The 11,045-nt window shown below is 41.4% G+C and overlaps 1 protein-coding gene across 2 annotated transcripts; it reads right to left on the bottom strand.

The window, feature by feature from the left end:
* Positions 1–5,673: 5,673 nt before the first annotated feature.
* Positions 5,674–10,930, bottom strand: zgpat (zinc finger, CCCH-type with G patch domain). 2 transcript variants are annotated; one of them, XM_069693940.1, is made up of 7 exons: positions 10,778–10,930; positions 9,646–10,287; positions 9,199–9,332; positions 8,846–9,010; positions 8,583–8,705; positions 6,565–6,976; positions 5,674–6,088 (listed from the first exon to the last, which is right to left on the bottom strand). In XM_069693940.1, the coding sequence occupies exons 2-7, from the start codon at positions 10,278–10,280 to the stop codon at positions 5,950–5,952; spliced, it is 1,608 nt and encodes a 535-aa protein (XP_069550041.1). In that variant the 5' UTR covers positions 10,281–10,287; positions 10,778–10,930; the 3' UTR covers positions 5,674–5,949. The 2 variants fall into 2 exon arrangements, with proteins under 2 accessions (XP_069550041.1, XP_069550042.1); XM_069693941.1 differs by lacking the exon at positions 10,778–10,930 and adding an exon at positions 10,537–10,729.
* Positions 10,931–11,045: the final 115 nt, after the last annotated feature.

The raw sequence follows: 11,045 nt of genomic DNA, 5'->3' as shown, positions 1-11,045 counted from the left end.
TGATTTGAATAATTCTTGATACGTGTCTAAAACCTTACAGGAGGCAAACTGGTTTCATTGAACATATGTTTAGAAAGACACACTCCTCTGGGGTCCCACCCTTCACACTTCATGTCAAGACCATGCCATGAAGTCCAAAGAACTCTCTGTAGACGTCCAAAATAAAACTGAGGTGAGGAACAGGTCAGGGTATAAAACCATTTCTAAAGCTTTGAATGTTCCCAGGAGCTTGGTGGCCTCAATCATTTTGAAATGGAAGAAGTTTGCAACCACCAGGACTCTTCCCTCCTTTGGCTCTCTGGCCAAACTGAGTTTTTAAGCATGTAGATCCTTGGTCAGGGAATTGATAAGGGACCCAACAGTCACTATAACAGAGCTTCCCAATTCCTTTGCACTGATGGGAGAACCTGCTGGACTGATGGCAGGAGCACTCTATTTACTGTAGAGGAGGCAGATGGAAGCCACTCTGAGAAAAAGGCACATCACAGCCCGCTGGGAGTTTGTCAAACAGCATTCAAAGGACACTCAGAGCATCTGCTGTTAGGGGACAAAAAGGTAACTCTTTGGGATGAACTGCAAGCCACTCACTGTTAATCACTTGGCTAATACCATCCCAACAGTGAAGCACAGTGGTGGCAGTATCATGCTATGAAGGAACTTCCAAGCAGGGACATGGAGATAGATTCATGCCGGGAGATGGATGAATGCAACCAAATGCACAGTGAAGACAGCCAAGACAATACTAGATCCCCTTTTTTATAATGTGCTGTTAAATGAATGGTTAAATGTCCATTTTATCTATTTGAAATTAAATCTACACCACAGTAAAGTCTGCAAAAAATGAAGATATCGGAATACTTTCTGAGGCAACTGTATATGAGGGGCTGAGCAAGCCACCATTGATTTTGGGCCTCACACATATGTATTTTAATGCTCGTTTATTTCACTCACGGATATTTTCATGTTCACGTATTCAACTAACTTAATGTTATAAAGCATATACAGTGTGTATGTAAGATTAAAAAAAAATTCTGTATGTACAATGTATGAGGTCTGCTTTTAATGTCTCTTTGGGAACATCGAGTCATTTTCATCTACAGTAAAACTCACAATCTGAAAAACAGCATGTGAAGCCAACATTTCAAGAGAACAGCAGCTGCATCCAAGATTCAAAACCAGAGAACATCCTGTGCCCGCTAGGAAAGTACAATCATAAGATAACTAGAAAACTGAGCCTTTAAACCACTTCATTAATAACTGTACACCTGGACATTTTTTCAACTCTGATATAACGTGAACAAGAAACACATGTAAGAGTTTCAATCTGAGATCAAGTGAGGAGGCAGGTGTGTGAGCGAGTGCTTTTAACCTATTCAGTTGTAGATATTTACTCTTATCTATAAGTTTGACTGGCTTAAATAGACATATATATATATATATATATATATATATAGCTAAAATGAAAAAGTGAATGAGTGGGTATGAAAAAGTGCATCCATGCTCCTTCTAACCTCTACAAGCAAAAAAAAAGCTGAATGCAATGGGCAAAACAGACAGAAAAGACATAAACATTGAAGCCGCAGGGTCTGCTGGAGTTGGGGCTGCAGGTCAGAGCCCAGCTGTAGGATCCGCCATGGCAGATGTTGGGCCTGTAGCCCTTGGCAGAGCTCTGTTATCACTTTTCCAATGTCTGTTAGGAGAGGAACGCTGAGCAAATTATGATGATCTGATCAATCTATTCTGTGAGCTTAGATAAAAGTCACATTGGTAGAAAACTGACTCCATTCTGATTTATGTCCACTTATCACTGAGGCTACAACTCGATCTGAAAATATCAAAATCCTTTCTATACACTGTTTCTACACATTTCAAAGATATTTTGGTCTTTTTAGGGTAATGTGTAGACACACAAAAAACATTTTATATTTGAGTACTGGAGTACCTTTCATGCTCAAATATAAAATGTTGTCTTTACAAAACATTCCCAACTCAAGATCCAAATATAGTTCAGTTGTCATTGTGATCAGGGTGTAGTGCAATAACCGCCCTGCATCCGAGTACTCAGCTCTGCCCTTTTCTTTCGTGTGCACCGGCTTCCTCCCCCCGAAAATACTCTGCCTATTAGGCAGACTACAATAGAGCTCAGCTGGTCAGGTTGGCCTGGTGGAGCTTGTCATCAACAAGAAGGTATGTTTTGGGTTATATTTATTTTTGAATCCAAAACATAGTTACTTGCTTGCTTATTAAAAAGTTTAAATAATCCTGTTTGAATACTGGTGCACTCAACTTTCATATGACTATCTGACAGTACTCAGATGTGATTGCAGAAAGCGAAACCCCTTCAAGATGCATAAACATAAGTGTCATTGTAAGTATGTGTCCCTGCATTGTTACTGTTCTTATTTTGTTCTGCTCTGTTCGGTGTGATCTACAATGTTTGCACTCTTTCCACACTTTGATTCCATGACTGACTGTTTGATTGGTCATAAGCTTGCTAAATAACTGAAGCCAATATCTCCACAAAAGTAGTTTTGATTTCATGAACAGTTTTCAGCAAAGGGACATTTCAATGTCATGCTCAACGACAGGTTTTGGCATCAATTATTTATTTGGCTTACAGTACCCCACACTACATTTGGCTTAGTTCTTGGTTCTTTTTCTTAGTGCACAAACAGATCAAGGATGTTTTTCCAATAACTGGTATGTTCTCATCTAAAATCATCAATATCTGAATTCATACATTATAAATCTGAGACAGTGAGACATTTCTATTTGAAAATGACTCCTTGTATGAGGTTCTCTGTAATAAGACTTGGTTGTAATCCAGTTAAATGCTAATAAACCCACACTTTTGCAGGTTTGACGTTGCTAATTTGGTTCTCTGATAACAGCTCCACATGAATTTTAAGACTCCTTTGAGCAATCGTAAAAAAAAAGCCAGACTTCTGTCACATCATCAGTATCTAACTAGTACTGCTGTTTTGCCAAAACCTTTCTGTCTTTTCACCGGAGGTGTTGTTTTATTTCAGTTTGGCTTGATTTTTATGTTTTTTTTAGCAGATGGGCAGATTATTTTGGTTGTCAATAGCTTTTTTTATGCCTTTCTTTTTGTCAGAAATAGTTTTTTGTTGTTGTTTTTTGTTTTGTTTTTTATCTTTGAGTGTTCCCAGCAGCACAAAAGCTTCAAAAATCAGGATTATAATGGAAAAGGTTTCCAACCACCAGGACTCTTTCCTTCCTCGGCTCTCTTGTCAAACTGAATTACAAAGCCTGCAGTTTCTTGGTCAGAGAGGTTGACAAGGGACCCAACAGTCACTCTAACAGAGCTTTAGAAGTCTTCTGTGGAGTCGGGAGAACACGCCAAATTGATGGCAGCAAGCACTCCATCAATCAGATGTTTACAGTAGAACAGGCAGAGAGAAGCCACTCTGAATAAAAGGCGCATGACAGACAGCTTGGAGTCTGTCAAACAGCATTCAAAGGACTCAGAGAGCATGAGGAAAAACATCATCTGTTCTGATGAGACAAAAATTTAACTCTTTGGGCAGAACTCCACGCATCAGGTCTGCTGAACACCAGGCACTGCTCATCACAAGCCTAATACCATCCCTACAGTGAAGCATGGTGGTGGCAGTATCATGCTGTGGGGGAAATTCTAAGGGACAGGGAGACAGATCAATGTTTGGGGAAGAATAAATGCAACCAAATAGAGAGTGATCTTTCAAGAAAACCTGCTCCATATTGCAACGACCTATGACTGAGGGGGCAGTTGTCTTTTCAGCATGACCATGACCCAGAGCAAACAGCCAAGATGATGCTGGACTAGTTTCAAGACAAGTCTCTGCCTCTCATTAACTGGCCCAAAGCCTAAACTCAAACCCCACAGAACATCTGCAGATAGATGTAAAGATACACAAGTTGTTTACAAATTACTCTGGTCCAACCTGATGAAGCTTCAAAGGACGTGCCAGGGATAAACTGTTGAAATCAAAGTGTGGAACACTTGAACAGACTTACCCAAGAAGACTCAAAACTGTATCTACTGAATTAAGGATCTTATCACATTTTTTTTATATATATAAAATATGAACCATGTCTTTCGACTAAGGTCTTGTTTATTTGTTTGGCTTGATTATATTGAATTTGCCAGTTTATATTGACTGTAAGTTGATTTTTAAAGATTTGTTTTTTTTTGCCAAAATTCAATAAAAAAACAACAAATCTTTTAACATTTGTGACACTAAACCTGCCCATGCAACAATGAAATCCACATCTATTGTGTCTTTATTTACTGCACAGTATGTGACTGTGCATTTTAAATATCCACATGAACTAATATTCAGTTATGGTGGTTGTAAAACACTTTCAAACATTAAACATGCGAAACATTAGAAGGCTCAGCCTCCTCTACTCATTCAGACACAAGCCACTGTAGCCTTGGAGCCCTCAGGTGAACAGCTTAATTCCCAAGTAAAACGTCTGTCAAGGTGGCCTCAATCAATTCTTCCATGACACCTCCTTAATCACACAATCCTGGCTCTGATAAGTGCCGATTAGCTGCGAAAACTCCTCTAATAGGGCAGTCTGAATCTATACACGAGACGGCCGTGGTGGTGAATCTCCCTTTGGCTGGGTGGCGCTACACATGGAGACCTGAGGCTCACAGATGGGGTGAAGCGCGAAGCACAGACCCTCGAGGGATCCCATTAAATCAACACACATAGTGCATTTTTTGCCATTTCTCCCCGATGGTCAGCGAATTCAGTGCGAGCCCTCTAATAAAAGTGCTGCCACTCAACGGAACAGAGCGGGGCTTCCTTCAGGGCACTGAGACGAAGCTTCATGATTTCTGCATGTGTGGCTGCTCTTTGCTCTAGCAGAGTCCATCCACACACTTCATGGCTGGCTTACACTGTATCTCATTGCTGCTATTATTGCTTTAGCATGAGCTTTTTTTTTTTTTACCATCTCTTCCCCTCAAGGGACAACATGATTGCTGTGACTTGCTGACTGTCACCAGTTTGTCTTGCAGTTTTTCATGCTTTCATGGACTCAGGCTCACACTAAACTTATTTTGGCTCACCTGATTCTTTTGGAAAGTAGTCATTTAAAAAGTCGAGCGTGTATTTTCAGATCTTAATCTTGCACTGTTGTTATTTCATGTCATATTCTGATTAGACATTTCTCAGGAAAGGAAGACTTAACAGAATGAAGATCTAATCTGCAGCTGCCAAACATCACGATTTCAACCTTTTGAGTTTGAAAGACAGTGAGGTAGATGCAGTCACCGGCGGACCTGCCTACAGACAATCAGTGTCAGATTTACGAGCAGACAAGCTGCTCCTCAAATTCATTATTTAGCAGAAAGGTTACGGTCGTAGCTTCAAAGATGCTGTGTGTGCGCCATAAGAGGCAGGGGCGTAACTTCAAACCTGTGCAAAGGTCTTCCAACTCCTCAGGATGTAATTGTAAAAATCAGTCAACAGTCTACTGCACTAACCACTGGAGCAGCCGCCGGCCAGAAGTACTTCTCTCGGAAAAGCATAACAAAGAAAGCAAAAAGAAACATTTCTTTTACACTGGAGCTTAGTTGTGTGAATGTGTCTGGTTTTAAAAAGAGGAGAAAATACACAGTAGGTCCTCAAAACAAGAGTTTTAGTTCTGGTAAAGGAAGAATATGCAGAAACAGAAAAGTTTATTACAAATAAAAATCCATTTTTAACATTATTGTGAGCTGTACGGTTTGAAACCAAACAGCCATCCATACTGAGCAAATAAAGTGTTCAGTCCTTTGAAATTAAAATGAGAAGCAGCAGATCCCTTCGGCTGTTCACAAATAATGCTAAAAACATACAGTGCAGCAAATAACTGACAACAGGCAGGGAACAAAAGTTCATTTCAGACAAGCAGTGCTTCCCTTCATCCTGCAAGTCTTTGTGAGAAGTGAGCTTAGAACTCAGTCATCTTCTTGTGTGTGTCAGCCTTCCTGTGCTCTCTCTGGATGGACAGCTCCTGGGCTTTCTGCTGGGCCAGCAGCCGGCGGGCCGCTGACAGCTTCTCTTCCAGCTGCATCACTCTGGAAGCGTCCCTAAGCACACACAAACAACAAACTCGATTAGGATGTGTGGAGAGATGACGAGTCGAGTTGGTTTGAGCTGCGCCTCTCAGAGTGAGCTGGCCACGGAAACGAGCGCCTAACATCAAAATCTTCGCACCTTATTTACATTTTCACACAACTCCCACAGTCCTTCTTTGTGAATTCAAATTAATTACTTGACAAAAACATCACAGCAACTAGTGCTGATATTTCATAATAGATTATAGATGTGGAAGCAGTGCATCTATGGACAAGTTATGCAATGGTTGCTCATGTTATTCATGGTGGAGGCGAACGCAGCTGCTGAGGATCTACGGGGATACGTGGAGCTGAGGTTCTACTGCAATTAACTGCTTATTAATGACACGTCTGTTCATTTACGATTAGTTCCCAGCATTCACAGGAGCCCAATTAAACACAAAGAAATGTACAATAAATGAAGAATGTATCCTGAGCTCAGTACTCACCTGCCAGTTAGTCTGCTGAGTGATTCACTCAGTTTCTGGATCTCCCTCTCAGTCTGGGACACCCTCTCTGCAGCCTGGAACAGCTTCACATTCAGACTCCTCTTCGTGCTTTTCCCTCCCCTGTAGGCCTCCACCCCGGTCGCTCCCGACGGCGCAGCAGCACCCCCCTCAGCAGGATCGGCGCTCCTGCCTCCGAGCTGGTTGTTCAGAAAGTCAAAGACGTTGTGGCGCCCTCCGGTGGCGACCCGAGGCTTCCTGCGGCGCTTTGGACGGCCCGTTTGTGTGCCGTCTTTGGTGACTCTGCTCTTGGTGCGTCGCTGGGTTAACTCGGCACACTGGTCCAGAGACTTTCCTTTGGGCAAGACCACCGCCATCACCGGTTCTACTCGACCCTCCTGCATCTTTCCTAAGCCTGAGGAGACAAAAGAAACATACTTACTTTATTATCTAGTTGCACTTTTGCTGAGTCATTCAAAAAAATGTTGTATGTAATTGAGATTTTTTTTTTTTTTTTTACATAATCAGAGTGACAGCTACCCTGATAACAAAGTGCAGTGAAAGTGCCTACACATTACACACATTACTCAATCTAACTAAGTATTCTAAAGATTTTGTTCCAGCCTCTGTGCTGTCGCATCAGTATGAGGTACATCTATAGTTTTGCTTTAATTCATTATCTCTGTATTTAATCACATAGAATGTTTCTTTTCCTGCAGGTGGTATGATTTGTTTTGGTTTAAATGCACCACTAAATAATTCACATAATATGAATATTTTAGAGGACCGTGAAAGCGATTTGTTATGGTCACATGGTTGCAGAAAACAGACAGAACACCGGCACGCACAGATCAATAATCTTCTATTTATTGTGGGGGAAAAACAAAAGACATCATCACTGTCTGAAATGAATTTGTTTTTTTCTTCTCAAAATGAACAGAAGATTATTGATCTGTGAGTGTTCTGTTTTGATCCTTGCCACAACCATGCACCCAGAAGTGTTTAAGATTTGAAGCTGTATCATGTATAAAACATTCAGCTATGTATTTAACAGAGCATTGTAAAAGAAAAGTGCAAAAATTGGACACCCTTTGCAACACAATGAAGCTATATTTAAACTCACATTTTAAAGCTACAGTTAGGTTATACTTGCATTTGATTTGTTATACAGTGAACCCTCATTTTTCGCGGGGGTTACGTTCCAAATAGAACCCGTGATAGGCGAAATCCATGAAGTAGTAACCTTTATTTTTTTACAATTATTATACAATGAAATACTCCATAATACATTGAAACCAAAGAACAAAACCTTTTTACAGGCCCAAGCATTTGTTTAACAAATAAAAGTACTGTATAAATGTTTTTTTTTTTTTTTTTTTTTTACAAATAACTACTGTACTGTAAAATAATAATTTTAATCATCAATACGAACTGAAGGCTTCAAATTGCTGAGATCAGCACCGCCCCACTGCGACCCGAGTCATTGGATTAGAACGGGAGAAAATGAAAAATGATTATGAAAAAAAATACAAAGTACAGTAGGACAAATAGTGACTCACGTGCATTTCACTGCCGCAAGTGCCTTTGTCGGTGCAGAACGTTTTGTCGACATTATGGGTTTTAGAGAAACTTGAAATTGCAAGAGAATTTGCAAACTTAAATTTGGCAAGCTGTTTTACGTACGTGTACATATTAAACCGCAACGTTATTGACAAACAGGTAGAGAAGAAGCGGAGAGACTGTTCAGCCAATCAGAATGCAGAACACAATGCACGATGCAAATCCGTGAAGCAGCGAGACCGTGAAAGGTGAACCGCGTTATAGTGAGGGTTCACTGTACATCATTTTTAAAAGGACCATTGTTGCCCCCCAAATCTCTTGTTAACTATTGGCACCAACCTTGTTACATAAACAGAATTTCTTTGTTTTTATTATATATTTGTTTTATTGATCATATTGTTTTGTGATTTGATCAGCAGATGATGCTGTGACTTCAGAACCTAAAATGTATTTACACTCACCTTTCCCATATTCGTAGCCCATTTTGAGCATGAGCTTGGATCCGATGCCTCTGGTATGTGCCTCCCAGCCACCAAACGTAGCACTGCTTAATGTTACTGCAGATTCCACAGCAGAGTCTAGAACTGTCGTATAACAAGTAGAAATGAAAGTCAAAAGAGTCAGTTGTATTGTAAAGATAGAGAAAGTAGAAAACAACAATTTTACTGGCAAGGTGGAATTAAAATGTTTGCTGCATGCCGTTTTGTGAAAACTTTCAACACACCTTTAGCATATCCCAAAGCTTCTCCATCTTCCGCGTCGTCCGGGTCAGAGTCAGAGGAGAGCGGGTCGTCTTCTCTCAAAGGCGGGATAATGCAGTCGGCCTCGACCGCAACATCTTTCATCAGCAGTGAGTCAAATTTCACAGTGTAGAAACCACTGTCAATTTCTACAGAGAGAAAACATTCAAGTCAACAAAACACGGTATTTTTATGCTACATTGTGCAGTTGTATTCAGATGATTTTCATACCAGTTTTAGGAAATGGGGCTTTCTTGATGATGAGCAGTCACACAAACAGTCTGACAGAATTTACTGTGACGTATAATGCATATTGTACATATTGCTCACGGAGTACCTGTGATTTTGGCTGGGTACCAGATGCCGTCCTCGTGTCGAGTCAAGCAGGACGAACCTTCTTCTAGATTACTGAGGTCACACTCCACAAACTCTCTGAGCTCCGACACGTACACAATCTCACCATGTGAAAACCTTCAATAATTAAGAGAAATACTTTAGAAATTCTGTGTAGACAGAACTGAGAACAAAGTGGATCGTACAGTAAATAATCAAGTGATACAAGTGTTTGTATCAGGATGAAACACATCAAACACCATTAAAAAAGACCAAGGGACAACAACACTCAGAATGAGCACATCACTGCGGTGAAACAACATTTCACAGCACTTGTGATCTAGTTATCGTCAGTATAAAGTGGGTGACACTTTCAATTAGCTATTTATGCAGAGTTATGAAAGCTAAATTAATGAGACAACCTGCTGCAGATAGAAAAGTGATATTTTACCTGCAATTATCCTCAAAGCGACATTTGTCCTCCAGGTAGAAGGGACAAGGTTTCATAGACTTCTGGGTGGGGTAGATGTAGAACACTCTTACTTGTGCCTCCTCTCCATCTGCTGGTTCGGCCCCCACCACCATGGCATTGTGGTATTCCAGTGTCCCCCACCTTGTCCTGTAGGGTGCTCTTACTTTGGTACCACTGAGAGCATCTTCTTCTTCCTCCTCATCTTCGTCCTCTTCTTCACAGTCCCCCGCCCCACCGTCCCTGTCCCTGGTGTCAGAACTACTGCCTGAGGACTCCCCGACTTCATTGTAAAAAGTGGCAAATTCAGAGTGCAGGCCGCCGTTCGCACTGTTCGTATCAGCCGCTGCCTCCGAGGTGTTTACCTGCTCCCCGATCATGTCCTCCAGGCTGGCCAGCAGTTGACTTTTTTTGACAGACACCAGGCTGGCCTCGGTGAGCTCAATCAGCTGGCGAAGGTCTTCTTTTAGTTGAAGCAGGTCTGATTGCTGGGTGGGGTCCAGGGCCGCCGACAGGGCCGTCTCCACCTGCTGCAACTGGGCACCATAGGCAGCGATGGCTGCCTCAAGGGTCTCTTCATCCATGCTGACGCTTGGCGGGACAGGAATGGACAGCATCAATCCCCTGAAGATATTTGAGGAACAAGGAGATAGAGAACTTGAAGTGGAGTGAACAGATTTAAACAAAAGGAGCAGAAGGGCTGATAGAGATGACTTCACTTTCTTTCTCATCACACCTGCAGGCAATTTATCCTTTCCTGGGGCATACTTCACAGTAAAAACTGTAAACCACCAGATATTTGAATGGGTATGGGAGGACATAGAAGAAGCCCAGCTCGGTGGCTGTAGGCTGTAATCATAAATAATACTGAACCTTTAGGTTTTTGGGGTTTCACCGTCATAAGAATCGCTTCGTGAAAATTCGAGAAAAGCTTTTTTTTATATATATATATATTCATAAAGCTCCTGTAGCGTCATCAGGTATCATCAAACCTTCCCACATATTCCAGCTACTTGTGACTATAAAAATCCTGTTAATGTTTATTACGACATCGGAAACTGTTTTAGCTGTTAGCCATGTCAGGCTAACTTTTACAAAAGACACTCGGCATTACCTTCGTGATCAGACTAGCTGCCCGACATCCTCTCGGGTCAGGCGACGGACATTCAACGCTAAGCTTCGTTAATATTATTAGCCATTCAAGTAGAAACATACAGCTGCTCGGGCAGCACAAGATTGAAGCCCTGGAGCGTAAAGCAAAGCGACTTCCGCCGACGAGTTTCTTCTTTCAAAATAAAATACAAGTCTTCGGACATGAAGCTTTCTACTGCCGATGCACAGTTATAAAAACAGCATGCTCGTGTTGTGTTTCAGTATTTATT

Source organism: Brachyistius frenatus, unplaced genomic scaffold, assembly GCF_029030835.1.
Source record: "Brachyistius frenatus isolate BFR_SWC_R1_liver_20210118 unplaced genomic scaffold, ASM2903083v1 Contig_16, whole genome shotgun sequence".
Classification (NCBI taxonomy): Eukaryota; Metazoa; Chordata; class Actinopteri; family Embiotocidae; genus Brachyistius; species Brachyistius frenatus.
The sequence above is the reverse complement of the archived record's forward strand: the minus strand, read 5'-3'. Positions and strand labels throughout refer to the sequence as shown.